This window comes from Xyrauchen texanus, chromosome 40 (assembly GCF_025860055.1).
Source record: "Xyrauchen texanus isolate HMW12.3.18 chromosome 40, RBS_HiC_50CHRs, whole genome shotgun sequence".
Classification (NCBI taxonomy): domain Eukaryota; kingdom Metazoa; phylum Chordata; class Actinopteri; order Cypriniformes; family Catostomidae; genus Xyrauchen; species Xyrauchen texanus.
Window position 1 is genome coordinate 26,183,476 of NC_068315.1, and position 26,963 is coordinate 26,210,438.

The window sequence follows — 26,963 nt, forward strand, 5'->3', positions numbered from 1 at the left end:
AAGAATATTACTTTAAGCAGCACATCAGAGGTAGGTCTGTCCTGGGCAATCTTCTGCAGACAAGAGTCTACGAAGTTACGAAAATAATCCGACCTGAGAGATTGGGGCACAAAATATGTTAATATACTAGAGTTAAAATTGAGTAAAACAAAAGAGGCAAGGCACCATCTGGTATAATGAGTTTGATGAGGTCGCTCTGGTCCCGTACCAGTGATTGGACTGCAGGACTGGGCTCTCGTTCTGGGCGATGTGGTATAAGGCACTCATTGCATTCATGTTAAACAAGGGAGGCTTTCTCTCCGCTACAATAAAAGGAAAGGACACAAGCAAATAGTTAGCTGCTTGGTTTCCATTGTAAGTGTATTAATGTAAACACAGTCATTTTTTTTTAACAATACAAAGACTGGGCGTCAATTCAGCATGCTGTACGTCAGTAGAAATGTGTCAACCAAAAGAGATTTTGCTGTAAAGTTTATACCACAGCAGATAAATTAGCCTGGCAATCGCAGGTGCGTGTACTTTAGCTATTTCACAATGATTTGAATGTGGCTCATTCAATTAAAATGTAAAATAGTTTTGAATCTTTTCTGTTATATAACGTAAGAGTTTTTGTTCATTTGTAATGAATAATGGTATCTTTTAGTTTGCGTACATAAAGTTTCAAATAAAATAAATGAGATGACATATTTCATTCACAGGTTTTCCCAATAATATAATTATCACATGGTAAATGAATGAACATTTATTCTGTTGAAAATTCTGTAAAAATAACTATATATTATATTACTCATAGTGTTATAAGATTTTCCTCATACCACCTGATATTATTACTAACTGACAAATCCATGTTCTGCGATAAAAACCACTGATGTGGGCTATATACATGGAATAATAATATTACTATATTTAAAGGCAAATGTACATTCTCATGCCTGCCAGAGACTAACTGAAACTGTGTTCACTTTTAACAGTCATTGAATGGGTGAATGCTCTTGTGCATCAGGGATTATTTACCAAGCTCTATGCAGGTGATGCCAAGTGACCACACGTCAACCTTCCCATCGTATTGTCCTTCATCCATGGCAAGGATTACCTCTGGCGCCATCCTGCACGGAGCACAACTCGGTCATAACTAATAACTACGTCATCTGTCATTAGATGTAACGAAACTCTAACACAATGATTTTGCCCACAAAACAAATAAACAACATTCAAACGTACAGGGAAAAGCAATTTAGTGAGTGAGTGTTCTATGAAAAACGATTTATATCATGCAGAATATTCATATCCATGTATTTCCAAATGACATCAGTGGGATATGTTGATCTACAGTAGATAGTTGGTAAGTAATTTCATGGAAGGGTTTTCGTACCAGTAAGGTGTACCCACAAAGGAGTTGGCAGGAGCAACAATGGAGGCAGAACCAAAGTCTCCCAGTTTGACCTGGCCAGGCTCTGTCAGCAAGATGTTACCTGCTTTCACGTCCCTGTAATGGAAGACACATCTCTTCTTTGAATCTAGTGTTTGTTTATATATATATATATATATATATATATATATATATATATATATATATATATATACAGTGAGGAAAATAAGTATTTGAACACCCTGCTATTTTGCAAGTTCTCCCACTTGGAAATCATGGAGGGGTCTGAAATTGTCATCGTAGGTGCATGTCCACTGTGAGAGAAATAATCTAAAAAAAAATCCAGAAATCACAATGTATGATTTTTTTAACTATTTATTTGTATGATACAGCTGCAAATAAGTATTTGAACACCTGTCTATCAGCTAGAATTCTGACCCTCAAAGACCTGTTAGTCTGCCTTTAAAATGTCCACCTCCACTCCATTTATTATCCTAAATTAGATGCACCTTTTTGAGGTCGATTAGCTGCATAAAGACACCTGTCCACCCCATACAATCAGTAAGAATCCAACTACTAACATGGCCAAGACCAAAGAGCTGTCCAAAGACACTAGAGACAAAATTGTACACCTCCACAAGACTGGAAAGGGCTACGGGAAATTTCCAAGCAGCTTGGTGAAAAAAGGTCCACTGTTGGAGCAATCATTAGAAAATGGAAGAAGCTAAACATGACTGTCAATCTCCCTCGGACTGGGGCTCCATGCAAGATCTCACCTCGTGGGGTCTCAATGATCCTAAGAAAGGTGAGAAATCAGCCCAGAACTACACGGGAGGAGCTGGTCAATGACCTGAAAAGAGCTGGGACCACCGTTTCAAAGGTTACTGTTGGTAATACACTAAGACGTCATGGTTTGAAATCATGCATGGCACGGAAGGTTCCCCTGCTTAAACCAGCACATGTCAAGGCCCGTCTTAAGTTTGCCAATGACCATTTGGATGATCCAGAGGAGTCATGGGAGAAAGTCATGTGGTCAGATGAGACCAAAATAGAACTTTTTGGTCATAATTCCACTAACCGTGTTTGGAGGAAGAAGAATGATGAGTACCTTCCCAAGAACACCATCCCTACTGTGAAGCATGGGGGTGGTAGCATCATGCTTTGTGGGTGTTTTTCTGCACATGGGACAGGGCTGACTGCACTGTATTAAGGAGAGGATGACCGGGGCCATGTATTGCGAGATTTTGGGGAACATCCTCCTTCCCTCAGTTAGAGCATTGAAGATGGGTCGAGGCTGGGTCTTCCAACATGACAATGACCCGAAGCACACAGCCAGGATAACCAAGGAGTGGCTCTGTAAGAAGCATATCAAGGTTCTGGCGTGGCCTAGCCAGTCTCCAGACCTAAACCCAATAGAGAATCTTTGGAGGGAGCTCAAACTCCGTGTTTCTCAGCGACAGCCCAGAAACCTGACTGATCTAGAGAAGATCTGTGTGGAGGAGTGGGCCAAAATCCCTCCTGCAGTGTGTGCAAACCTGGTGGAAAAACTACAGGAAACGTTTGACCTCTGTAATTGCAAACAAAGGCTACTGTACCAAATATTAACATTGATTTTCTCAGGTGTTCAAATACTTATTTGCAGCTGTATCATACAAATAAATAGTTAAAAAATCATACATTGTGATTTCTGGATTTGTTTTTTTAGATTATGTCTCTCACAGTGGACATGCACCTACGATGACAATTTCAGACCCCTCCATGATTTCGAAGTGGGAGAACTTGCAAAATAGCAGGGTGTTCAAATACTTATTTTCCTCACTGTATATACATACACACACATACATACACACACAGTATATACACTGATCAGCCACAACATTAAAACCACCAGCAAAATATTGTCTGGCACCAACAATGATACATGCAATCATGTGTAAGCAGTGCAGTGCATAAAATCATGCAGATACGGGTCAGGAGCTTCAGTTCACATCAACCATCAGAATGGGGGAAAATGTGATCTCAGTGATTTGGACCGTGATTGTTGCTGTCAGACGGGCTGGTTTGAGTATTTCTGGAAGTGTTGATCTCCTGGAATTTTCACCCACAACAGTTTCTAGAATTTACTCAGAATGGTGCCAAAAATAAAAAACATCCAGTGAGCAGCAGTTCTGTGGGTGGAAATGCCTTGTTGATGAGAGAGGTCAACGGAGAATGGCCAGACTGGTTCAAACTGACAAAGTCTACTGTAACTCAGATAATCATTCTGTATAATTGTGGTGAGAAGAATAGCATATGAGGATGCTGTTCTGGATGCAGGTTGACGTTGTTACGTGGCACGAGGGGGACATACACAATATTAGGCAGGTGGTTTTAATGATGGGCTGATCAGTGCATATAGTGTTGTGTATGCAGAATATCATACACAAAGTCTAGAACACTGGTAATCCAATTTACTGCAGAGATCCGGCATAACTATTCAGATTTATGAAGGCAAATTATCAGAAAATGAAAATGCTTTTCAAATGCATATCATTCCAAAGCAGAAATCAGAATTACCGTAAGTCCAAAAAATTATATTATATAGATGGACAAGCTCTAACAATCTACAGACAGTGGAAGTCATTCCAAGCTGTTCTGTACCTGTGAATCATGTTGTGAGAGTGGAGGTACACCAAGCCCTGCAGTGCACCATGGGTAATTGCTGCTATCTCCATTTCCTGCAATGGCTTCTTGTGCACTGAGGAAAAGGAGTAGTAAAAATTAGATCCTGTTTTTGCTGTCTGCAAACTTGTGGCAAACAATGTTACATATTAAATACAATTCTCCCACATAAGCCCATCCTCCTCAAGGAAAATCCACCCAACAATGAAAATTCTCTCATTATTTGCTCCCAGATGTGTAAGGCTTTCTTCTGCATAACACACAAAAAATGATTTTTCGAAGAATATTTCAGTTCTGTTGGTCCATACAATGCAAGTGATTGGTGACCAGAACTTTGAAGCTCCAAAAAGAACATAAAGGCAGCATGAATATAATCCATTCAACTCCATTGGTTAAATCCATGTCTTCAGAAGCGATATGATGAGTCGGGGTATTTTCTGCATTCAAAATTCTAAATATGCTTCTCATGTGGTACGCAGATGTGTGCAAGGTAACTAAAGACTGGTATCACTTCCGTGTCGTGCAATCCACAGAAAATCTCTCACCCAAACAATGTGCTCTTCTCTAGGAGTGGCGGTGGTGTAGTGGGCTAAAGCACTAAACTGGTAACCAGAAGGTTGTCGGTTCGATCCCCACAGCCACCACACCACTGTGTCCTGGAGCAAGCCAGGGGGATTGTCCCTGTAATAAGTGCTCTAATTTGCTTTGGATAGAAGCGGCTGCCAAACGGATAAATGTAAATATAATGTAAATGTACATGATATAATGGAGCACTTGCGCACCAAATGGGCTTCCGTCAATATGCAAGCTCTGGTAACAGCATAGCGCAGAGTGGATCACATGTGTGATTAAACTAGGCTTCCCTCGATATCATGGCTCATAACAAACCTCATGTGTCCCACCTGAATTCTACATGAGAATTTTCTATTTTAAAGAGCAATGGAGCAATTCATCTATTTAAAACAGCTACAGCACTGACATTCTGAACAGCGCTGACTAGGAAAAGAGAAAACACCTGCCCTTCACCAGCATCAATTACAAGACTTTTCACATCTAGACACCCTTACTAACATTTATCACAGTAAACTGTGGTAGTGGATTGAAGTTAAGGTGCTGTCAGTATAATTTCCCACCGTACGAAGTACAATAAATTCTGTTGAGTTCAGAAGTTTCTAGATGCTCAGATAATCAAAATTAATAATATTCATTACAAACAAGAAATGCAACAAAATATCTTAAATATTAACTGCAATTATGGGAAAGAAAAAATAATGCATTGTGATGAACGTGTACATTGGTCACCACCGAAGACCATTTTTTACTCAGAAGAATCCCTGTAAGTCTGGGTGAGAAAGAGATTGATATTTAAGTCCTTTTGTACTGTAGATTCTCCCCCTTGGTCAGTAGGTGGTTTGCACGAAGAAAGTGAATCGTCAAAAACAAAATAAGAATGTGGAAGTGAAAATGGACATTTATAGTAAAAAAGCACTTAAATATTGATTTGTTTTTTTTACCCACACCTATTCTATCAGTTCAGAAGACATGAATTATACATTGGAGTTGTAGGGATTACTTTTATGCTGCCTTTATATGCTTTTTGGAGCTTCAAAGTTCAGGCCACCATTTCCTTGCATTGGCTGAGATATTTTTCTAAAAATATTTTTGTTTGTGTGTGTGTTCTGCAGATGAAAGAAAGTCAAATCTGGGATAGCATGAGGGTGAGTAAATTATGTTTATTGAGAGTACAGGTGAAACTCGAAAAATTAGAATATCTTGCAAAAGTTCATTAATTTCAGTAATTTAACTTAAAAGGTGAAACTAATATATTATATAGACTCATTACAAGCAAAGTAAGATATTTCAAGCCTTTATTTGATATAATTTTTATGATTATGGCTTACAGCTTATGAAAACCCCAAATTCAGAATCTCAGAAAATTACAATATTGTAAAATGGCCCTCTGAAAAGTATAATCATGCATATGTACTCAGTACTTGGTTTGGGCCCCTTTTGCATTAATTACTGCCTCAATGCGGCGTGGCATGGATGCTATCAGCCTGTGGCACTGCTGAGGTGTTATGGAAGACCAAGATGCTTCAATAGCGGCCTTCAGCTCTTCTGCATTGTTTGGTCTCATGTCTCTCATCTCTTGGCAATGCCCCATAGATTCTCTATGGGGTTCAGGTCAGGCGAGTTTGCTGGCCAATCAAGCACAGTAATACCATGGTCATTGAACCAGGTTTTGGTACTTTTGGCAGTGTGGGCAGGTGCCAAGTCCTGCTGGAAAATGAAGTCAGCATCTCCATGAAGCTTGTCTGCTGAAGGAAGCATGAAGTGCTCTAAAATGTCCCGGTAGACGGCTGCGTTGACTCTGGACTTAATAAAGCACAGTGGACCAACACCAGCCGATGACATGGCTCCCCAAACCAACACAGACTGTGGAAACTTCACACTGGACTTCAAGCATCTTGGATTGCGTGCCTCTCCATTCTTCCTCCAGACTCTGGGTCCTTGGTTTCCAAATGAGATGCAAAATTTGCCCTCATCAGAAAAGAGGACTTTGGACCACTGAGCAACAGACCAATTATTTTTTTCTTTAGCCCAGGTAAGACGCTTCTGACGTTGTTTGTTGTTCAGGAGCGGCTTGACAAGAGGAATACGACATTTGAAGCCTCAGTCCACTCCTTGTGAAGCTCCCCCACACATTTGAATGGCCTTTTCCTGACAATCCTCTCCAGGCTACGGTCATCCCTGATGCTTGTGCACCTTTTTCTTCCACACTTTTCCCTTCCACTTAACTTTCTATTAATGTGCTTTGATACAGCACTTTGAGAACATCCAACTTCTTTTGCAATTACCTTTTGAGGCTTTCCCTCCTTGTGGAGGGTGTCAATGATGGTTTTCTGCACAACTGTCAGGTCAGCAGTCTTCCCCATGATTGTGAATTCAACTGAACCAGACTGAGAGACCATTTAAAGGCTCAGGAACCCTTTGCAGGTGTTTTGGATTAATTAGCTGATTAGAGTGTGACACTTTGAGCCTACAATACTGAACCTTTTCACAATATTCTAATTTTCTGAGATTCTGAATTTGGGGTTTTCATAAGCTGTAAGTATCAAATAAAGGCTTGAAATATCTTACTTTGCTTGTAATGAGTCTATATAATATATTAGTTTCACCTTTTAAGTTGAATTACTGAAATTAATGAACTTTTGCACGATATTCTAATTTTTCGAGTTTCACCTGTAAATGAGAATTTTCATTTCTTAAAGGGATTTTCTATCCCTTTAAAAGAACTTGTTCAGGAAGCCAACTACACTGGTCACACTTATGTTTCAGGTTGCTGATTTAGTAGTAGTGTCTTAGTGCAGAATGGTACTGAATGGTAGTGGAGGAAACACTGTCAATATTTTAGCACAGTGTCGTGTCTGCAAAGGTGGAAGAATGCGTGTTCAAGAACCATAAACAGAACCAAAAGTAATAAAAATCATTCTGTTCCAGTATTTATTTATTTTTAAATCGAACCTGCTCTGAAAATAAACATGTTCTCGGTTTCCAACCCTACTGAATATCCCTCAGCTGACAGATCAGGCCCAATCCCACCATCCAGGAGATCCCTGAAACAATTCAGATTCCCAACATTCACTCACCTTCCAGCAGATCTGAGGCCGAACCCAAACAATATTCCATCACCAGCTAGAAGACAAAGCACGAAAGGAAAATGAGTGAGTGTTAGAGACAGAAAAGAGAAAGGTAGAGGAAGGTATGATTGCAGTTAGCAAGTGGCACATGTTGGGCTTCTACTGTAGTTAATGGAAACGGTGTTAGCGGGTCAGTACATTCTCTTGCCTGAACGAGGCTTTGCAAATGCGTTCGGCTCACCTCCCACACAAACACTCACCCATGCTGTGTGCTCTCGCAGGTAGCAGCCTCTATACTCCACTGTGTTGGGGTGCCGCAGCTTTTGAAGGAACTTCACCTCTTTGATGATATCCTGCCATTTCTACAGCAGTAACAAGAGAACAATGAAACAATCAAGGGCTTTTTCAGCATCAAGTTCTGTGCACTATATCAGTTCACATACTCCTGCAAGTGTGGGAAACATATCCATGCAGTGACTTCCTTTCAGATGTTGTCTGGTATTGTGGTGGGCTTGCAAATGTATGGCTCTTTTTGTTAAAGAGCTCTGCTAAACAGTGAAATGGAGCAGTTTCCACTCTTTCAATGGCACAACGGTCTATTTTAGCTGCGTCAATTGAATAATTTGAATACAGTGCTATGCAGCACTTAGCAAACGAACAGAACTTGTGGTAACATACCTGTAAATATGAAAAACTATTTACTGTGGCCACATATCTGCTGCATTCCAAGTTGTGACCTCATAAGCGGCCGATTTGAAACGTTTGACACAGGAAGACTCCCCTCACAACCGATTTCACTGGAGTTTGGCTTTAGCATGTTGCTAAGCTAATAGCGTGATATACCAATGGACCCTTTTTACAGACCAAGTCTGTGATTAAGTGTTTCCACCTTATGAAGCAGCATAAATCAAGCAAACTTTTTAATATTTTCCATTTTAATTTTATTTACTTTTTTGAGTACATTTCATCACTGGTGAGTTGGGGTTTCAAAAACAGCTGCTGTTGTAGTGATGGTACATTTGACATCTTTCTCTCTTTTGAGTTCTGACTGCCATAATTAATTTCTCTATATTTTATCCAATTTTTTTCATTTTCTGTCCATTTGCATCACAAAACACAGCATTTAAAAATTGGGCAAAATATTTCAGTAGTTCAATACTCACATATATTAATGTAAATATATTGAATTAAAATGTTTTGCTTTGTTAACCATCTTGAATTAATTTATACACCGAGCACATTGTAATACATTTTGGGATCTGCCTTATCTCTGAAGGAACAAAAGAAGGTATATTAGGGCGGGTCATATTGAGTTCGTCCCTAGCCAATGGCCATTGTTTAACATCCCTGCTTTGTGCATTGATTTGCTGCTTCCCATTTCATTTTCCTACATTATTTGTTTAGAGGTAAAAAAGAAGCAGAGCAATTAAATTCTGTTTGCAAACATTCAGACACCGGCCAACCACTGTGAGAAGAGTTTTGGGGAGCATTTAAATATGAGGACGCACTACACCACATGTAAAACATCAATTAATATCACATTAAAATGTGTTATCAATCACTTCATGTCTCAAAGAGTAGAATTCACTCGAGATCAGTAAAAGAAGCTGTTTTAACTGCTTGATGATGATTTAAAGTAATATCGCTAATGCGCTATACGTGGCCATAATATGCGCCGATTACACTCTATTATTGTAATTCATGATAACACTGATACTACTGCAAAGATAGGTGTATAATGAGAGTTAATGGGTAGAAAATAGAAAAAAAAAGAATCATAATAGGCATATCTTTGCACAGATGAGTGAATGGGCATTTAAGAGTATTTGATTCCTTTTCAAGACTAATTAAATAAAATAAAACAAAACAAAAAAATAGCATGACATCTTGGAAAATGTGAATGATTGTACAGATGTAGGCAAGTTTTGCACAGCGGTGTGTTCATGGATCTTAACTGACTGTACGGCAATGAGCTATCAGCCTCAAGGCTCAACGGACAGATCACCACAGAGAGGTACATTTACATGTGGACCAGTCTCAAGCGCTCAGCCGTGCAGATCATCATAAACAGCGCTGCGAGAAACGTGGGCTGCGTCGCAGATTCGGCATTGATTATTTTTTTCAAAACCTCTATGAAAACCCATAAAGTGTTGATGATTAAACTAGTTTAAAATGGTATTAAATAACATTAAAAACATTCTAAACAGCATTAAAAATGAAATGGAAATTGTAAGGCTTTCAATCCACACATCACAGATCTTAAAAAATATTGAACGTATATCAATATATTGGGGTAGTGAGGGAATACAATTTAATTTAATATCTGGATATGTTTTTCTTATGGTTACTGTCCATGCAATTATGGTTTCGTAGTGGTTTCGTAATCATAGTTACCTTTGGTTAATATGATCTTTCTGTAAATACCACAGTTAAAACCTTGGATACAATGGAACTTTCAATCTGTGTAAAATATTTTCTAATGCCCCCTGATTGTAGAAAAGGCTTTATTTGTCTTCAGATGACTCAATTTTAATCAGCAAGATACTGATGAATAGAAACGGTGAAAGAAAACGAATTCCCACTATCACACCATGTCACACGCTATAAAAACAGTTTCTGTCCTAACCAACGGCATTCTATATTTAGAATGGTTTCTATTTTCTTCGATGTCGCAAAATAAATCTGCTTTTATTGTCATTTCTAATCATTTTAATGTATGAATATCACAGTTTCACTTCAGGTTGCATCTGGTTAGACTAACTCAGGTGCTGGTGCAACCATATGTAAAACTCGTTCTCAAATGTTAGTCTGGAGCACAGCGTTTAGTGACTTTTACATAAAAAGCTAGTACAACTGCCCTTTAAACAACAGCATGAAGCATCAACAGCAACAAGAGATTTCTTGTTGACTGGTTTTAGATAGGTCGCTCTCCTTTGCTAATACAAAGATAGGAACACTGTGTGTCGGTGTGTGCGTATTCACCTCATTAGACTGCTTGCCACTGTAAGACATCTTCTTGATGGCCACCACCTCATTGGTGCGGATGTCATGGGCCTTTAGCAAAGCAAATAAAGGCAGAAACACGTGAAGAGAGGGAGAGCACAGGGAAAGAAAGGGAAAGTCACTTCATCTCTGTTCAGTGAGCTGTGCAACAGTTCTGAAATGTACTAATGGCCACTTACAAAGTAGACGGCTCCAAAGCTGCCATGACCGATCTCGCGCAGGTCTGTGAAGAGTTTTTCCGGATCTTCCTTGTAAAAAAGTTCCGCCACCTCCGGGTCCTTCAGACTCCCAGCCCGCACAGTTGATGGCATGGCCAGCGCCTTCGCACATGCACAAATTTGCATTATAAATTTGCATAAACATCTGAGGTAATGTTAAATGGTCTGCACTTATATAGCGCTTTTTCTAACCTTAGAGGTTACAAAGCGCTTTACACTGTTTCCCAATCACCCATTCACACACACACTCATACACCAATGGTGGCAGAGCTGCCATGCAAGGTGCTAGCCTTCCATTGGGAGCAACTTGGGGTTCAGTGTCTTGCCCAAGGACATGTGGAGTTGTGTGGGCCGGGAATCAAACCACCAACCCTGCGATTGGCAGCTGACCCGCTCTACCAACTGAGCCACAGCCGCCCCTAACAATAACAACCATGTCTAGCTTAATGACTTACAACTATAAAAGGGTTCAATCACATAAAATACAAATTCTGTCATCATTTACTAATTCTCACGTTATTCCAAACCTGTATAACTCCTTTCCTGACAGTGTTTAAAAAAAAAAAACATTGCTTAATCTGAGTAATGCTCATAAGGGAGCAAGACACGAAGACCTCCACCTAAAGGGCTGTTTGCACCTAAATGATTCTGTAACAATCCAGTTTACCATTTGCTTTCTATGTAAACTCTATGTACTCTCTAGTTTAGAACAACATGATAGTGTATAAATGACAGAATTGTCATTTTTGGGTTAATTGCTTTTAACACATCAGCAATTAGACATTTATGGGCTCCTGTAACTGCTATGTTGTGGCACTGGCAATGCCAAGGTCATGGGTTCGATTCCCAGGGAACACACATGTTAATCAAATGCAATGCACTTTAAGTCACTTTGGATAAAAGAGTATAAATGTCTGCCAAATGCCAAAACATACATATTATTTTACTCTACATCCAGCAAACAACTCAAGAATCTAGGATACAGCTCGCACACTTTATGTATGCTGACATACTAATAAAAAGGGGCCATGCCTATATTCCTACAACAAATCATGAATAATTGATTCCAACAACCGATAATAGAAACTCCAGTCATCCGTTATCAAACCTGACATTCACAAAATGGACTAGAAAGGCCATCTCATCAAAATTAAGCAACTTGAACTAAAACTGCTTTAATCTTAAAGTAATGCATGATATTTCAAAACATTATGCTAGATCACCAATCAGGATTTTTAATGGCATTAGAGTGAATAATACAAAAGCAACTGTAATACAATGGCAATCTTAACAACCCACACTTGAAATGCCTGGAACATAATAAGTGTTATCACACAAGCGTACAAACACTTCAAAAGTACCTGGCTCACAATCAGGTTCACACCTCTTCTATGATGCTCTTAGTCATATACATAATATTAATATCAGGCATTTAAGGTTTGTGCTGTGTGCAAAAGCTGATGCAAAGGAAGGAAATCAAATATGTCACATGAAAGATGGGATTAATTCAGTCACTTTTAGGTGCTCAATGAATACATGCTGTATTGCAAGTTCTGTCAAACAAAATGTTACACATACAGAGGTGTGATCACATAATAATTTGAGGTTGCACGGTCATTTAATGGAGAAGCGATGCACTGTCAAAGAGCTCTGCGAATGATCGAGGAAAAGCTTAAATGACATGAGACATGGTGCAAACCTATGATTACTGTATAACTGTCACCCTAATGCACGCAATGCAAAAACAGCTGCAGCAGACTAGATTAACGTACTATTGACAGCAAACGCACAGTTAAACATTTTCAGCGATATTGTCCCCCATGCATTTCGCCCAGCGCTGCTTTATTAAATGATATATCAATCTGTCGTACCGTGGTTAATGGGATCCACGAGATAACTCGCTCTCTCCGGCCTGCTGTGGAAGATCTGGCCGTTCTCACTTGACACGAACCGACCTCATCGATTTGAATAGCGACCCATCTATTTCTAAAGTATGGTCGTGGTCACAGCACAGAAATCAGTCCGTTTTTAAATAAATAATACTGCCGTTACCGTTCACGGACACAATCAGCTGATTGTCAAGCAAAGCGGGTGAACACTTTCAATCACAGCCCGATATTCCGCCGCCACCGGTGGCACTTTCCTCATGGTTTGTCATGCCGTCGGTGTCACGCGTTTGGTGTGTCTTTCTGTCACCGACAGGTCCATTCCTGTTTTTCTTTTCCTGTCTCATACGCTTTGTGTTCGGGACTTCATGATGGCGGAGCGGGGCGGGAGCCGACCGGAAACAGGAAGAGAGAGTGAAGTGCAAATTAAAGGTGTTTTTTCCCCCTTTACGTTCACGAGCATTTTATTATTACTCTGGAATCCTCGTGCACTTATGGAGCACGTGTTTGGTTCATTTTTATCTTGAATCGAAACAGAATGTACATGCTTGATTGAAAAAGTTGTCTGAGGTGATGAAAATAGACATGTTACGTTTCTAGTAAGAGCACGTGTCAATATTGTAGAAATCTTCAGAAATTTTTGAAGTAAAAAAAATCATAATTTTTTTTCTAGAAAAATAAATAATGGATTTAATGACTTTATAACTGTCAAGTGGTGGAACCATCAATGTATTAAAATGCTTTCTTTGCACCTGGAATTGCCTACAGGTGTGTACACAACTTAAAGAAATATTCCGGGTTTAATACAAGTTAAACTCAATCGACAGTATTTGTGGCATAATGTTGTTTACCACAAAAATGTATTTAGACTCGCCCCTCTTTTACTTAAAAAAAAAGTTCAAGTGAGGCACTTGCAATGGAAGTGAATGGGGACAACACTCCCTAGCAACCGGGACAATTTGGTTGCTTAGGAGACCTGGCTGGAGTCGCTCAGCACCCCTGGATACAAACTCGCGATTCCAGGGGTGGTAGTCAGCATTAATACTCGCTGAGCTACCCAGGCCCCCTGCTTGCATTTTCTTTTTCATTTTTATGAAAAGCACTTTGAATTGCCATTATGTATGAAATGTGCTATACAAATAAACTGGCCTTGCCTTAAATCACATTTAAGTATTGTGGCTATAGCTACTTTTGAAACTGAGTATTTTAAGGTTTACGGATTGGCCCCTACTCACTTCCATTGTAAGTGCTTCATTGTAACCCAGATTTTTGATTTTTTTTAAAGAGGATGAGGGACGAGCCAAAATCTATTTTTGCTGTTATAAACATTGTGCTAAAAATGCTGTCGATTGAGCTTAACTTGAATTGAACCCGGAATATTCCCTTAACCATAGTTAGGTTAAATAATATTTTTTGAGTCACGAAAATCAATACGTTTTCTTAATATTATTCCATTTTGCCTGAACAAAACGTGCTTGCTCATAAAAAATATCTGAAATGGCATCTCAGCATTGTGTTGTTGTTGTTGTTTTATGTTTAAAATAAATTCCTATTTCAGTTCCAGTTCACATTTAAATAGCTTTCAGGTTAAACCCATACAATTCTGAAATCTGATTTATCACAACATAAGATATGAAAAAGTAGGCCTGCATAAAAATATAACATAAAAATTTACATATTTTGCTTAGAAATGCAACAACTTTACAAAATACCAAAAATGGCTGTTGATGTATTAACATTTATTATCATCAAATATGTATAGACTATGTACATTTATGCCCAAAATGAAGTATTGGTGAATTGCCATATATCAGATTTCTGTATGGGAAGGCATGTGAAATACCTTTTAACTCACTGTAAATAAGCATGAAATACTTATTTTTGTAAGTTGATATTAACACTATTTATTATATCAAGTCAAATCAAAGACTCATCAAGTGAATGCATTGTTTTATCATCATACATTTTTGGCCTCAAAAACATTACCTACAAGAATACAGCAACAAGCAAATCTCATGAATATTTCAACTGTTCGCCTATTATTTTTATAGTCATCTTATTTTGGATCATCCGTCATCTACTCCTTGGTAAACAACACATGGCACGAATTTGTATTTTTAAGAGTGAGTGCTCACTAAAAAGTATGTCAATCACATACCATTTCAGATTTCAAGTAATTTTAAGTTGACTTGGATGTGACCAAAAGTGCTGCTGTCTGTGTCAGTTAGTTGTTTACTGTGCATTTGCAGTACATCAGTTTGTCCCATTCATGGCGATCTGCGGAGACCTGCTGTAAGGATTGAGAGCATGAGAGATGGGCACTATTGCACTGATTGATGACAGCATGTTGAACGAATCAGCGCTAATTGGAGCCAACGTCTCCCATCATGTGACTTTTTGCTGTATTCTGTAGGTACTCACCCCTCGTGTGCAGGCCCGGATTAAGAATTCAGAAGCCCCTGAGCACAATGTCTTGTAGGGCCCCCCACCCCACCCACACAATCAAGCTTTTGAATTTTTGGATACTATTTGCTGGTAACACCTATAGCGAGCAACTAGCTGGCATATGCAAGCACATAGTGCCTCACCTTTACCAATCCAGTTATATGAATCAAATTCTTCCATAATTAACACACAAACACGTACACACACCCATTAATTTAGCTTTCCTGTCTGTCTCTCTCTTCCTCTCCTGTCCTCTACTCCTCGGCTCTGGGGCTGCCACTCTTTGTCTCTCTTCCCCTCTCCTCTTCCTGTGATGAAAAGGATGCAAACAGTATAGGTCATCTTAACTCAACTTTTTTACTCTTCTTTATACTCTCTCTTCTTTATACTAAAAAAATTCTGCACTTATGTATTTAGCACTTTATTATTCATGGCCCCTAATGGCACTTTGTTTGATGATTGAATGATAGTGAAATGGTAGTAGACACATTACAAGATGCTGTAAGTATTATGGTATAATATTGCTTACAATACAAATTACAATTGCTGGTGTATGACCTGTCCAACTATTGACAAATGTACTACATGCAAGTCGCTTTGGATAAAAGCATCTGCCAAATGCCCTAAATGTAAATGTAAATCAAATGTAAAATAAAGCAGCTTGTTTTTGGTTTTTTTGATAATACTATATTTCATGTAAGTTGTTCTCTCTCTCTCTCTCTCTCTCTCTCTCTCTCTCTCTCTCTCTCTCTCACACACACACACACAATACCTCCTCCTCTCCTCAGGGTCTGTCTGTCTGTCTCATGCTCTCCTCCTCTCCTCAGGGGCTGTCTGTCTATCTGTCTGTCTATCTTAATAATACTAATTTAATAGATCAGATGCACGCACAATTATCCGTGAACTTGATAAATGTTGCAGATATGTTCTTCTAGGATAGCCTGTGCCTACTATCCACAAACAAATTGCTTTCAACTTATGTGTGCAAAATTCAGAATTCAACGAATGTGCAGCAATTTCTACAAATAGAGACATTTTTGTGAATAAAATGTTGTATTTTGTATTAGTGATCATAATTTGCGCATGCAACAAAGAGGATGTAGCAGGTGACGCGTGCATTTATTGACGTCTTTTCTGAGTCGATCTCATTTGAGTGTATTCGGCAATGCTTATAACGTGTAATTAAACACGTTGAGTTTATATTCTGGGCTCATCAGATTTTTTTTTACATAGTATTATTAGTATGATTTTTACTGTCTGTTAATAACACTGTCCGTCTCTTTATGTTAAGGTTTGTATTAATTTCGATATGCCAGAGGGCAGAATAAGACAGGGAATTAAAGAATGCATTGTAGTTATGTTGACCTACTGTTTTCATAACACTGGATATTCTGCTAATTCATACTTTTCTAAAACGTTGCATAATGGCAATTAACTTATTTAGCAATTACACTAGTGCTAGTTTTGCTGCCAGTGTTGCTCAAATGCACGCGTACGTGTCACCACCAGCAGTAAGTACCTGCATGTGTTGGGAAAAGGGAGAAGAGCGAGTTCGGCAAAAGGCGGATTCGAACTCTGGCCGAACGCGTCAAAAGCTACCATCATGCACCTCACGCCTTACGCTACAGTAGTTATTTTGTGTCGAGCGTCTTTTTGCTAAAAAGACAGGCACCGGGCCGGCACGTAGTGCAAATATACGCTCCGTTTTCGGAAATGAAAAAAAAAAAAATCTTCCCCTCGCTTGGGCCCCAAGTGCGCATGGGCACCTGGGCCCGTGCCCATAATGCCCATTGGGTAATCCGGGCCTGCTCGTGTGAGAGAGATCCAAATGAGCTGAAGGGAGGCTTGAGAGATGCTGCTTCCCTCTGAAACTTTATCCGCTGGGTGCCGCTGGTTGACAGAGTGACTTTAGAAATATGACTGCTATACTCATTGTTGGAGCTCACATTTCGCTTTATTTGGTTTATTTATGTACACTTGTTTATTGTGTTCACACAAATGTATGAGACTGCCTCCCTTGCCTACTCGCGACTGTCATAAGGGTCTAAAGGGGTCCTACCGTTTTTTTCTTGTCACATGACAACAGAAGGGCATATTGTAGCCAACTATGGTAACACCACCTGACTTTGATTTGGTGGACAGAATCTGTCAAACATTGATAATATTTTAAAACGAAAAATTTTAAATGGTCTGCACTTATATAGCGCCTTTTTAACCTTAACGGTATTCAAAAGCACTTATACTTTATACTACTCATTCACTCACATACACACACCAATGGTGGCAGAGCTGATATGCAAGGCGCAAGACTGCCATATATATATATATATTTACAGTCTCAGGACGGTTACGCAGCTTTTAATTTTTTTAAAGAAAAATTAAACACTAATAAATAAATAAAAAATTAAATAAAAATGTCTTTGAACTCAAACATTTAAACTCGTTCATCATAGTGGAGGTGTATTCAAGTAATTGTTTTGTGTGAATTTCATTTTTTAATGTATTTTTGAACGACTTAATAGATCCAGACCTAAAAACACACTGTTTACATCACTGATCCACATCTAAAAATAATGACCTTGCTCATTTAGTGTTAAGAATTAAACGGACAAAAAAAAAAAAAAAAAAAAAATGCAACAGATCCAGACTATTTATAAATATTGATGAGAATAGTTACATTGCATGAAAAAAAAAGAAGCTAATCAGAGGCACAGGATGATATGTAAAAACAAGGTGTTTTCTCTCTCTCTCTCTCTCTCTCTCTCTCTCTCTCTCTCTCTCTCTCTCTCTCTCTCTCTCTCTCTCTATCCTAATCCACTCCATGATGTTGTTAGTAGTGTTTATTATCATGCTGGTCCACTTGTTTCACATTGATTATTTTATAGCTATTTTACAATATTTGCAAATTAATCCCCACACATATTTTTTTTATATATACATACAATATTCCAAGAAGATTTTTCTAAAAAAGAAAAAACAAATCACATAATTCTCACAAATTTGTTTTACAGAGCATTACAAAGCTCTCTGATAAATGGTGACTGATAATATATTAACTAAATTGACAAAAACTGGAATGTGAAGAGGTATATTCTCTTAAATTATGGATGAAAGGGCGCTGGTGTGGGTGGAGGGGGTGCATGTAGTAACAGAAATAATGCTAGGATTCTCTTCAAAATTAAAAGACATATCCAACAAAAAGCTCACAGTGACTTTAGCTATGAGTGCACAGATTTCAAATAGATCAGTGTAAAATTATTTTGAATAAAAGTAATTTATCTGCCTCAGAATGATGCAATAGATAAATGGCTTTTTGGTCATTTTAGTTCAAATCAAATCAAAGTCTCATTGCTTCTCAGTGTAGTTGCCTTGCTATGACCTCACAATTGTTCTTTTAGTTTCAGAAAAATAGCAACATAGAAAACACATTTAAATGCGAGACAATGCAATAGTGGGCCTTCATTAATTATCTTATTCACATTGAGTAAATCAGAGCCAATATAACTATTTACAATTAAAAAAATAACAATTATTCTCAACATAGCCTCAAGAGCTGCTCAGAGTTGAACATATTGAAATGTCAGCCTACTTGCCTAGTTAAAAGCGTATGTGCTTGTAAACTTGTAAAACTGAAAAACATAATTGCAATATTTCAACACTCCAAAATCTAAAACTAAATTAGCATAAACTTGGGTTTGGATTATGGATTACGAAATATAAAAGTACCATGAAACAAAGATGGCACATATATGACAGAAATTAATTGTAAATATGAAAACCTTAAATTCTGATAACATCATTCTATTATATCTATGATTAAAATGAATCTGTCCATCTGCTTCTATAAAACCCCCATAAAGAGAAAAATAAATAAATAAATACATACGTCCATAATAAAAATCAGTATTAAGTTGCCCAAGGCCAAAGCTCCTGTCTTAATCTCTTATGCAAACAGATTTGTGACTGCTGGCTATGATTTGTAGAATGAAAGCATACATTTATGTAAAAGGTAAAGCATTAAAGGTCTCGAATGTTTAAAGACACTATGAAGGTGGGGTCAAACGAGTGCTATGAAAATGGTTAATATACTGTAATTCTGTCATGCTTCTGCCATATTCACATGTAATAGCATCTCTAAACACTTTTCTATCATCTGTAGCACAAGATCAGCACCATGTTTCACGTATTCAGCAATGTGATGTGCAGACCCTGTAGTTCTCTTACGTGAATAGCTGTGAAATGTGAAATGTCTGTTACGTGAGCATTTTCCATATGGAAAGGATTTACCAGGATTCCGAATTCTAAAACCTTTAATCGTCATGAGTCTCATTTCCTTAAGAATAAAGTATCAAATTCAAATTTTCTATTTGTGTTAATGTGAAAGATGCATATGACATAACACTAAAATAAACACTGATGCAAGAAAAACATTTAATTAAAACTGTTCTTGGAATAAAGTAATTCTACAATCATTCGAAATTTGTATATTGTTAAAATACTTTAACCTAATTTCAGTGTTGTACTAAAATTTTTTTTTAATTTGCAACACAACCAATCCAGATAGTTTAATTGTTTAGGATTAGGATACTGTAAAAAGTTTAGAAATTTTAACAGACAAAACTGAAATGCTAGAGTAAACATTGTACATTGGTTATTTAAGGTTCACTACAATATACATTAATAAATTCTATTAAACAAGGCAATATGTAATTTACTGCAAAATACTGTAAATATATATTTTTGGAAATTGTTTATGTTTAACAAGAGAGTACATGTACTTTATACAGTAAATTATTGTTAAAATTACAGTAAAAAAAAATGTAATCAGGTGTTCCCAGAATTCCATTACATTATATTTTATGGGAATAATTATGTTTCATCTTATTTTTAATATAATTTATGTACACTGGGGTGTTTTGTTTTATATTTGATGTAATTTAGTTCATGTTAACTGCATTATTTAACTCTCACATGTGTTACACTGGTGGTGTTTAGTGATTGTGTGTCTTTATATGTTTATTAGTCATTGCTCATGGAAGAGACACTGCCGATGAACTTCATGTCATCAATTGTCCTTCTGTAGTTATATGGTGATTAACAAATAACTTATAAAGTAAAAACTGATTTTTAGTCTCAGAAGGCTAATATCAAGTTTATGAAATTGTTATACAGTAAATTTAACAGAATGTTTTATATATTTTGTTTTTACAGTGCCAGCGTGGTTGTGTAAATTACAACCATTTTAAACTGTAAAATTGACAGGTTGTTCTGTAAAGTTGTTTACATTTTTACTGTAATTTGTACATAATTATTCTGGCAACCACAGCTGCCAGTTTTTTTTTTTGTTTTTGGGAAAAACAACAGGATTTTTTTTACAGTGCATATTAGATTTAACAAGACAAAACATATAATATTTCTGGAAAATAATGTAACAAAATGTTATTTTTACATGTAAGTAAAAAGAACGCATTACCTTAAAATGTAGAGTTAAAATCTTAAAACCTCTTACAGGTAAAATATTGTCAAATTCCTTTTTTTCATAAAATATGAGTAACTATAACTTACACATTATTTATGATATCACAGCTGATTATTGTTTTTAAATAGACTTATGTTACTTATGAGTCTGATAATTGAGAATATTATCATGTAGTCTTCAAACTGATGTCAGTGTGACCCCTCCCCTTTTTTATTTATGCACCATACAAAAAGCTTTCACAAGCACAGTCAGTAAATCAGAGGTCAACTCACTAGCTTTGGACCAGCACAGTCAACAAGATCAAGAAAAGAAAGGATCACCAATAAATTTGATGAATTTCACAGCAGACTGAGTGTAGAAAAGGGTAAGCTTACTTTATATAACCTATTTTACAAATTTGGTATAATATGCCTTTACAGTAACTTAAATGCTTGTCAGTTCCATTATGACAAACTGATGCTCTACACAACAGTTACATAAACAAACCTGCACTATAGATTGCAGTGAAATGCATTAAATTTGCAAGGTGAAGTAAATCCCTGGTTCTTTCTGTGGCACAGCGAACAGTTTAGGACAGACACCGATCCCAGACAGCACTCTGATCAGCGGCATCCTACTGCTTATACAGACATGACTGCCTGCGTCTTCATTCGAGGAGGGAAAATTGTAAGTAGTACAATTTTTAGTTTTAGTATTACACCTCATAAAACAACCCATGCAGACCAATAAGATAAAGATACTTGTTTTATCATACTAAATATTGCGACAGCTTTCTTAATCCAGCGCTCACTCCAAAAAACAACTTTCACTATCATCAGTGTTACTCAATCCTTGCATGTTCATATTACTCAAACAATTCATGGAACCAAGGAATCTTAAATTAACTGAGTTGATTCAACTTTAGCTGTGCTAACCATAGTAACTGAATTGCACACAGTACTGCTGATTGAATCAAGTTCAGCCAAAGACTTATTGTCATTTTAGGAACTTTCGCTTAGGTGATTATCCTAAAATTTGTGAGGAGAAATGAAAATATACACCAACTAGGCATATGTCGACATACAGTAGAGTATAGAGCTATTCAATTAATGTGGATCATTTGTTTTAAAATCTCTGACTTTTGATCGCTTACTTTGGTGTCTTGGCAAATCAGAGCACAGTTTGTGACAGTGTGCTGACATCTCTTCAGAAAGTTGCAAGTAATGGATTTCTTTTGTATTATTGCACAGTTTGTTTGGCCTGATTCAACATTTAGACTCACTAAATCAGGTGAAGTGTAATCTGTTATCACAGTAAACCCTTAGTCACATTCAGCCCATAAAACCTGTAATTCTGTGAAAATGGGAGGATCGTGCCATTGAGTGTAGTCTCCTTAATGGAACTGCTTTTAAAAGTCATTATCAAAATGGTTCCCGGACAGTATATAAAATATTATTTAAATTAATACCAAAAATCTAAATAGAGATTAAGTCCTCCAGATGAGATAAAATATTTGAAGGGGCTTAACCATACTGCCATTTTGCTTTTGCAGGACAGAGAATTGGCAGCTGATGAAATCGAAGGTAAATACAATTTGTGTGTTCTATTTAAGGGACAGATTACCCAAAAATTACATTCTGTCATCATTTACTCGCATGACTTGGTCTTCTGTAAAACAGAAAAAAAGATGATGTTCGGAAGACACTTTTATTGAATGAATAAAACCGATCTAATGAAAGTGAATGGTGACTGAGAATAACATACTGTCTGACATCTCCTTTTTGTGTTTCATGGAAGAAAGAAAGTCATATTGGTTTTGAAAAAAAAAAAATATAAACAAAAACAATTCCATCAAATGTATTTTTTGAGTCCACTTTTACATATGATATGTGAATATTAATTATGTTGCTGTCAAAAGCTTTTCTAAAAAACAAAAAACATAGCAAATTAGAATAAGCTTCTATTTGTTAACATTAATGCCTTGTCATGAACTAGCATTATTCGTTCAATTAATCCTCCATTAATATTTCATGCCGTTATGTTTGCTAATATGTGCAGAGCTGAGAGAGGCATTTAATGAGTTTGATAAGGATAAGGATGGACTGATTAGCTGTAAGGACCTGGGAAACCTCATGAGAACGATGGGTTATATGCCAACCGAGATGGAACTGATCGAGTTGGGCCAGAACATCAACATGAATTGTGAGTAGCTCAGAAGCCTACTAAAATCAGGTCCACATGGGTTCTTAGGTGCACTATGCACTAAGCAAAAAAATAAATAATTGAAAATATCACTTTCACAAAGTGTCTTACCCTCTCTTGTTTTCTCTCAGTGGGAGGAAGGGTAGACTTTGAAGACTTTGTGGAGTTGATGGCCCCAAAGCTTTTGGCAGAAACAGCAGGCATGATTGGTGTGAAGGAACTCCGAGATGCTTTCAAAGAGGTGAGAAGACAAACTAAATGGAAACATGTGTCTGTTAATGCACAATAATGATAATTAAGGTGACTTGGCACGTCCCTACGGAGGGTTATATGGATTCACTCAAACACAAAGTGCCAAAACTCTCACCTGGCTTCAGCCCTTCCCATTTTTGTTGTGTGATGGTAGCCTTGTGGTGAAATTTGACCCTATCCAACATTACCTGATTGAAATACTTGATTGGTCAATCTTGTCATTCTGTGGTCAGATATTTTTGTATAATGACTACCAAATTGACCATTGACCAAATTTGATCTTTGCGATGGCAAACTTCTAGACTGTGCTACTTTGAAGTCTCTCACAGCAGTCCATGCTATCTCTTTCTTCTCTCAAATTGTAAACTCAAATCAGCATTTGATTTGATACTAAAATACTTTTTTCTAGTCTATTTATTTACTTATTTGGTAAGTATGTCATCTAGCCATTACCACAAAATAAACCCCTCCATTTCGCTTTCGGGTGCTAATTTCCCTGTCAGAGTTTATTTCACAATAATGTTGACTGCACATTATCCTTTACCTGACTGTCCTTGTAGTAAATTAACTTCTATTTGCTCTGGATGAAACAATTCTGCTAAATGAAGTAAGAATCAGCTCTTCAGTTTCTGTCGCTTTACACATTCTCTAAATCTATTTCTTTTTCTCTGCTCCCTTCCTTCTTGTCTACAGTTTGATATGGATGGGGATGGAGCGATCACTACAGAGGAGTTAAGGTGTGCTATGAGTAAACTACTGGGAGAGCATATGAACCATAGAGAGATTGACGCAGTAGTCAAAGAGGCGGACAACAACGGAGATGGTACAGTAGACTTCGAAGGTGAGAAATGACACAAATTTAAAAGGGATACCAAAACTGAAAATTCTCTCATCATTTACTCACCCTCATGCCATCCCATATGTGTATGACTTTCTTTCTTCTGCTAAACACAAATTAAGATTTTTAGAGGAATATTTCAGCTCTGTAGGTCCATACAATACAAGTGAATGGGTACCAACATTTGAAGTACTATAAATTCAACTCCCTACCCAGAAGGTGGCGATATGCACAAAGAAAATAATAGAAGAAGAATGTGGAAGTGAAAGTAATAGTGGAGATTTATAGTAAAAAGGGCTTAAAAATTGGTCTGTTTATCCCCCACCTTTATCCCATGGAGTTTTATGGACTACTTTCAAAATGTTGGTCACCATTCACGTGCATTCTGATGACCAACAGATCTGAAATATCCTTATACAATCTTAATATTTGTTCTGATGAAGAAAGAGAGTCATACACATCTGGGATGGCATGAGTTTGAGTAAATGATGAGAGAATTTTCACGTTTGAACGGTTCCTTTAAATGGATAACACACAAGACAAATAACATTCCTATAGAATATAGCTCCCTCACACTTCCCACACATTACATGATGGCAGTGAATGAAAGTGTGATATGCTTTTATGTTTATTTTTGCAGAATTTGTGAAGATGTTGTCGAATTGCTGAGAAAATCACCCATGGTTACAGTGTTGCAAATGCATGCATGCTTGCACACAAGAACACATATGTACTATAAACACACACATAAATGTTCAATAACAAAAATTATTTGGAAAATCGTATTTATCTAATCATGTCTATCACATTTCAAGGTATGTAAATAGCCGCTTACATCACTCCTGTGACAATTCTTCTGGGATCCTCCGCCACCCCAGCTCCACCTTTATTTCTATTCATTTCTATTATATGCAGTACATAACAAAATAGTCCAGGGGGCAATTTGCAGCATCAAGTCTCATGCATCAATTTTCATTCCAAGCCAAATGTTTAACTTCATTTCAACTTATATTGAAATAAATTTGTATTTGAAATAAATTGAGGCCCAAGATCACGATGTGTCTGTCTTTTAATTATATATATATATATATATATTATATTCTCTCGCATTAATAAAACACAATATTTGGCAATAATTATATGGTGCGATTGTGAGTTTACTTCAACAACATCCAACATCAACAAAATCCAACCACAGGATGCCTCAACATGTCAGCATTACTGTGGTCATGCTGATCAAAGATCAGGTTTCCAAATCTTTAAGATTAAAAGATATATGAGGATTAACTGACCTCTCATCTGCACTCTGTCTATCAGCACAATCCACCATCAACCTCGGCAACGTCATTTTTTTTTTAATGAAGCCAGATCCTGCAGCGTTCCAGTAACTAAATATCTCCATTAATCTGTCCTTTCTCAGAAATAACAAAAAAACAACAATCTGTGTACTGGTCTGTTGCCAAGAGCAGATGGCGAAGACAAGAAATCCGTTTTGAGATCAACTTTCTTTAAAAGATTAAGAGAGCATAATTGAAGGGAGATGGGGGCATTGGACAACATTTGGACTGGCTATGAGAACAAATGAAGTAGATACAATTCATGGACTGTACAGAAAAAAAGCTCAGCAAGTAAAGACACTGACTACCACACCTGGAGTCACAAGTTCGAATCTAGGGCGTGCTGAGTGACTCCAGTCAGGCTTCCTACGCAACCAATTGGCCCGGTTGCTAGGGTGTAGAGTCACATTGAGTTAACCTCATAATGGTCACTATAATGTGGTTCTCGCTCTCAGTGGGGTGAGTGGTGAGTTGTACGTGGATGCCTTCGGAGAATAGCGAGAAGCCTCCACACGCTCTAGGTATCCACGGCAACGCGCTCAACAAGTGAAAAGATGCACAAATTGATGCAGAGGCAACTGGGATTCATCCTCCACAACCCAGATTGAGGCAAGTCACTACGCCACCACGAGGACTCAGAGTGCATTGGGAACTGGGCATGCCAAATTGGGGAGAAAAAATAAATTATTTACTGCTGTAACTTTGTTAATATGTAATCTATAAAAATATAACTGTAGTCAAATTATTAGAATTTGTAATCGTATATGTCATTTAATCCATTTACAAGTACTTGATCTTTTTATTAGATTTTTTTTTATTGTAATCTGTTACTAGCCAGAACTGTGTATATATATATATATATATATATATATATATATAAAGATCATTTTATATCCACAAAAGACAAGAACCAATCATTATATATACCCTATAAGCACCAAAGATTTGTTTTATAGCTGTTTCATCCATTTTTTGTCTTTTTTCGTTTTAGATATTCCTTTCAGGAGACTGTATTCTTATAATGGTCTTAGTTTTTTTTCAATGGCCGATGCCAATGTTAAGAGAGCAGGTTGGTCAACAGTTCAAATAATGCCAACTTAAACAGTAAAGAATAAATACAGTATATTGTATACATGATCATAGCAAAAAGCGCTGGACGATTTGGTCATATCAATTTTGTTACTGCGATTAGGATTGTGATATAAAAAAACATTTAAACTGTAATATTTCTGCCGCTTTGATGTCAAGAATAAAGAACAAATTCAGAAAGTCACATTGAAATATAGCTGATGTAATGCTAATATACAGTACACATAAACATAATACAATTCCATGAAAAATGTGCAAATGAGATGCACAATAAATTGGTGAAATTAAATTAACACTTAATTTACATGACATTTATTTAAAATTAAATTTAATAATATTTAATATTCACAAACATAAATGTTCAGACTTTGAAACTGATACAAACAGATCTAACAGCAGCTTGAAACTGCAGCTTTAATGGTGAAGAATATTCTGAAAGGTCCAATGTAAACCAAAAATGTGTGATATTGAAAAGAGTGCTCTGAAAATGCACAAACAAATAAATAATATCAAGGACATGATCTTAGGATATGTGGTTGTAACCCGACACACACACACACACAC

General features: G+C 37.1%; 2 protein-coding genes across 4 annotated transcripts in view; one reads left to right on the forward strand and one right to left on the reverse strand.

Moving 5' to 3' along the window:
- Positions 1–13,163, reverse strand: part of LOC127633505 (serine/threonine-protein kinase TAO2-like) — a 35,392-nt gene extending 22,229 nt beyond the window's left edge. For 2 of the 3 annotated variants that reach the window (XM_052112665.1, XM_052112662.1), the window contains exons 1-10: positions 12,764–13,163; positions 10,854–10,994; positions 10,654–10,725; positions 7,932–8,033; positions 7,681–7,726; positions 4,010–4,106; positions 1,373–1,486; positions 1,015–1,106; positions 209–302; positions 12–93 (exon numbers count right to left, since the gene is read on the reverse strand). In XM_052112665.1, the coding sequence (XP_051968625.1) occupies positions 12–93; positions 209–302; positions 1,015–1,106; positions 1,373–1,486; positions 4,010–4,106; positions 7,681–7,726; positions 7,932–8,033; positions 10,654–10,725; positions 10,854–10,985 (831 nt within the window). In that variant the 5' untranslated portion in view covers positions 10,986–10,994; positions 12,764–13,163. Of the gene's footprint in view, positions 1–11; positions 94–208; positions 303–1,014; positions 1,107–1,372; positions 1,487–4,009; positions 4,107–7,680; positions 7,727–7,931; positions 8,036–10,653; positions 10,726–10,853; positions 10,995–12,763 lie in introns of those variants that run through there. The other variant, XM_052112664.1, reaches the window with a different exon arrangement.
- Positions 13,164–20,959: 7,796 nt separating this feature from the next.
- Positions 20,960–25,015, forward strand: LOC127633819 (calcium-binding protein 5-like). Its single transcript, XM_052113149.1, has 7 exons — positions 20,960–21,066; positions 21,263–21,368; positions 22,234–22,264; positions 22,740–22,883; positions 23,015–23,124; positions 23,829–23,976; positions 24,614–25,015. The coding sequence occupies exons 2-7, from the start codon at positions 21,333–21,335 to the stop codon at positions 24,640–24,642; spliced, it is 498 nt and encodes a 165-aa protein (XP_051969109.1). The 5' UTR covers positions 20,960–21,066; positions 21,263–21,332; the 3' UTR covers positions 24,643–25,015.
- The last annotated feature ends 1,948 nt before the right edge of the window (positions 25,016–26,963 follow it).

Coding starts and splice junctions, on each gene's coding strand:
- LOC127633819 (XM_052113149.1), top strand. CDS start 21,333: ATGACTGCCTGCGTCTTCATTCGAGGAGGGAAAATT. Junction 23,125..23,828: donor TCCGAGATGCTTTCAAAGAG/GTGAGAAGACAA, acceptor TCTTGTCTACAG/TTTGATATGGATGGGGATGG. Junction 23,977..24,613: donor TGGTACAGTAGACTTCGAAG/GTGAGAAATGAC, acceptor TTATTTTTGCAG/AATTTGTGAAGATGTTGTCG.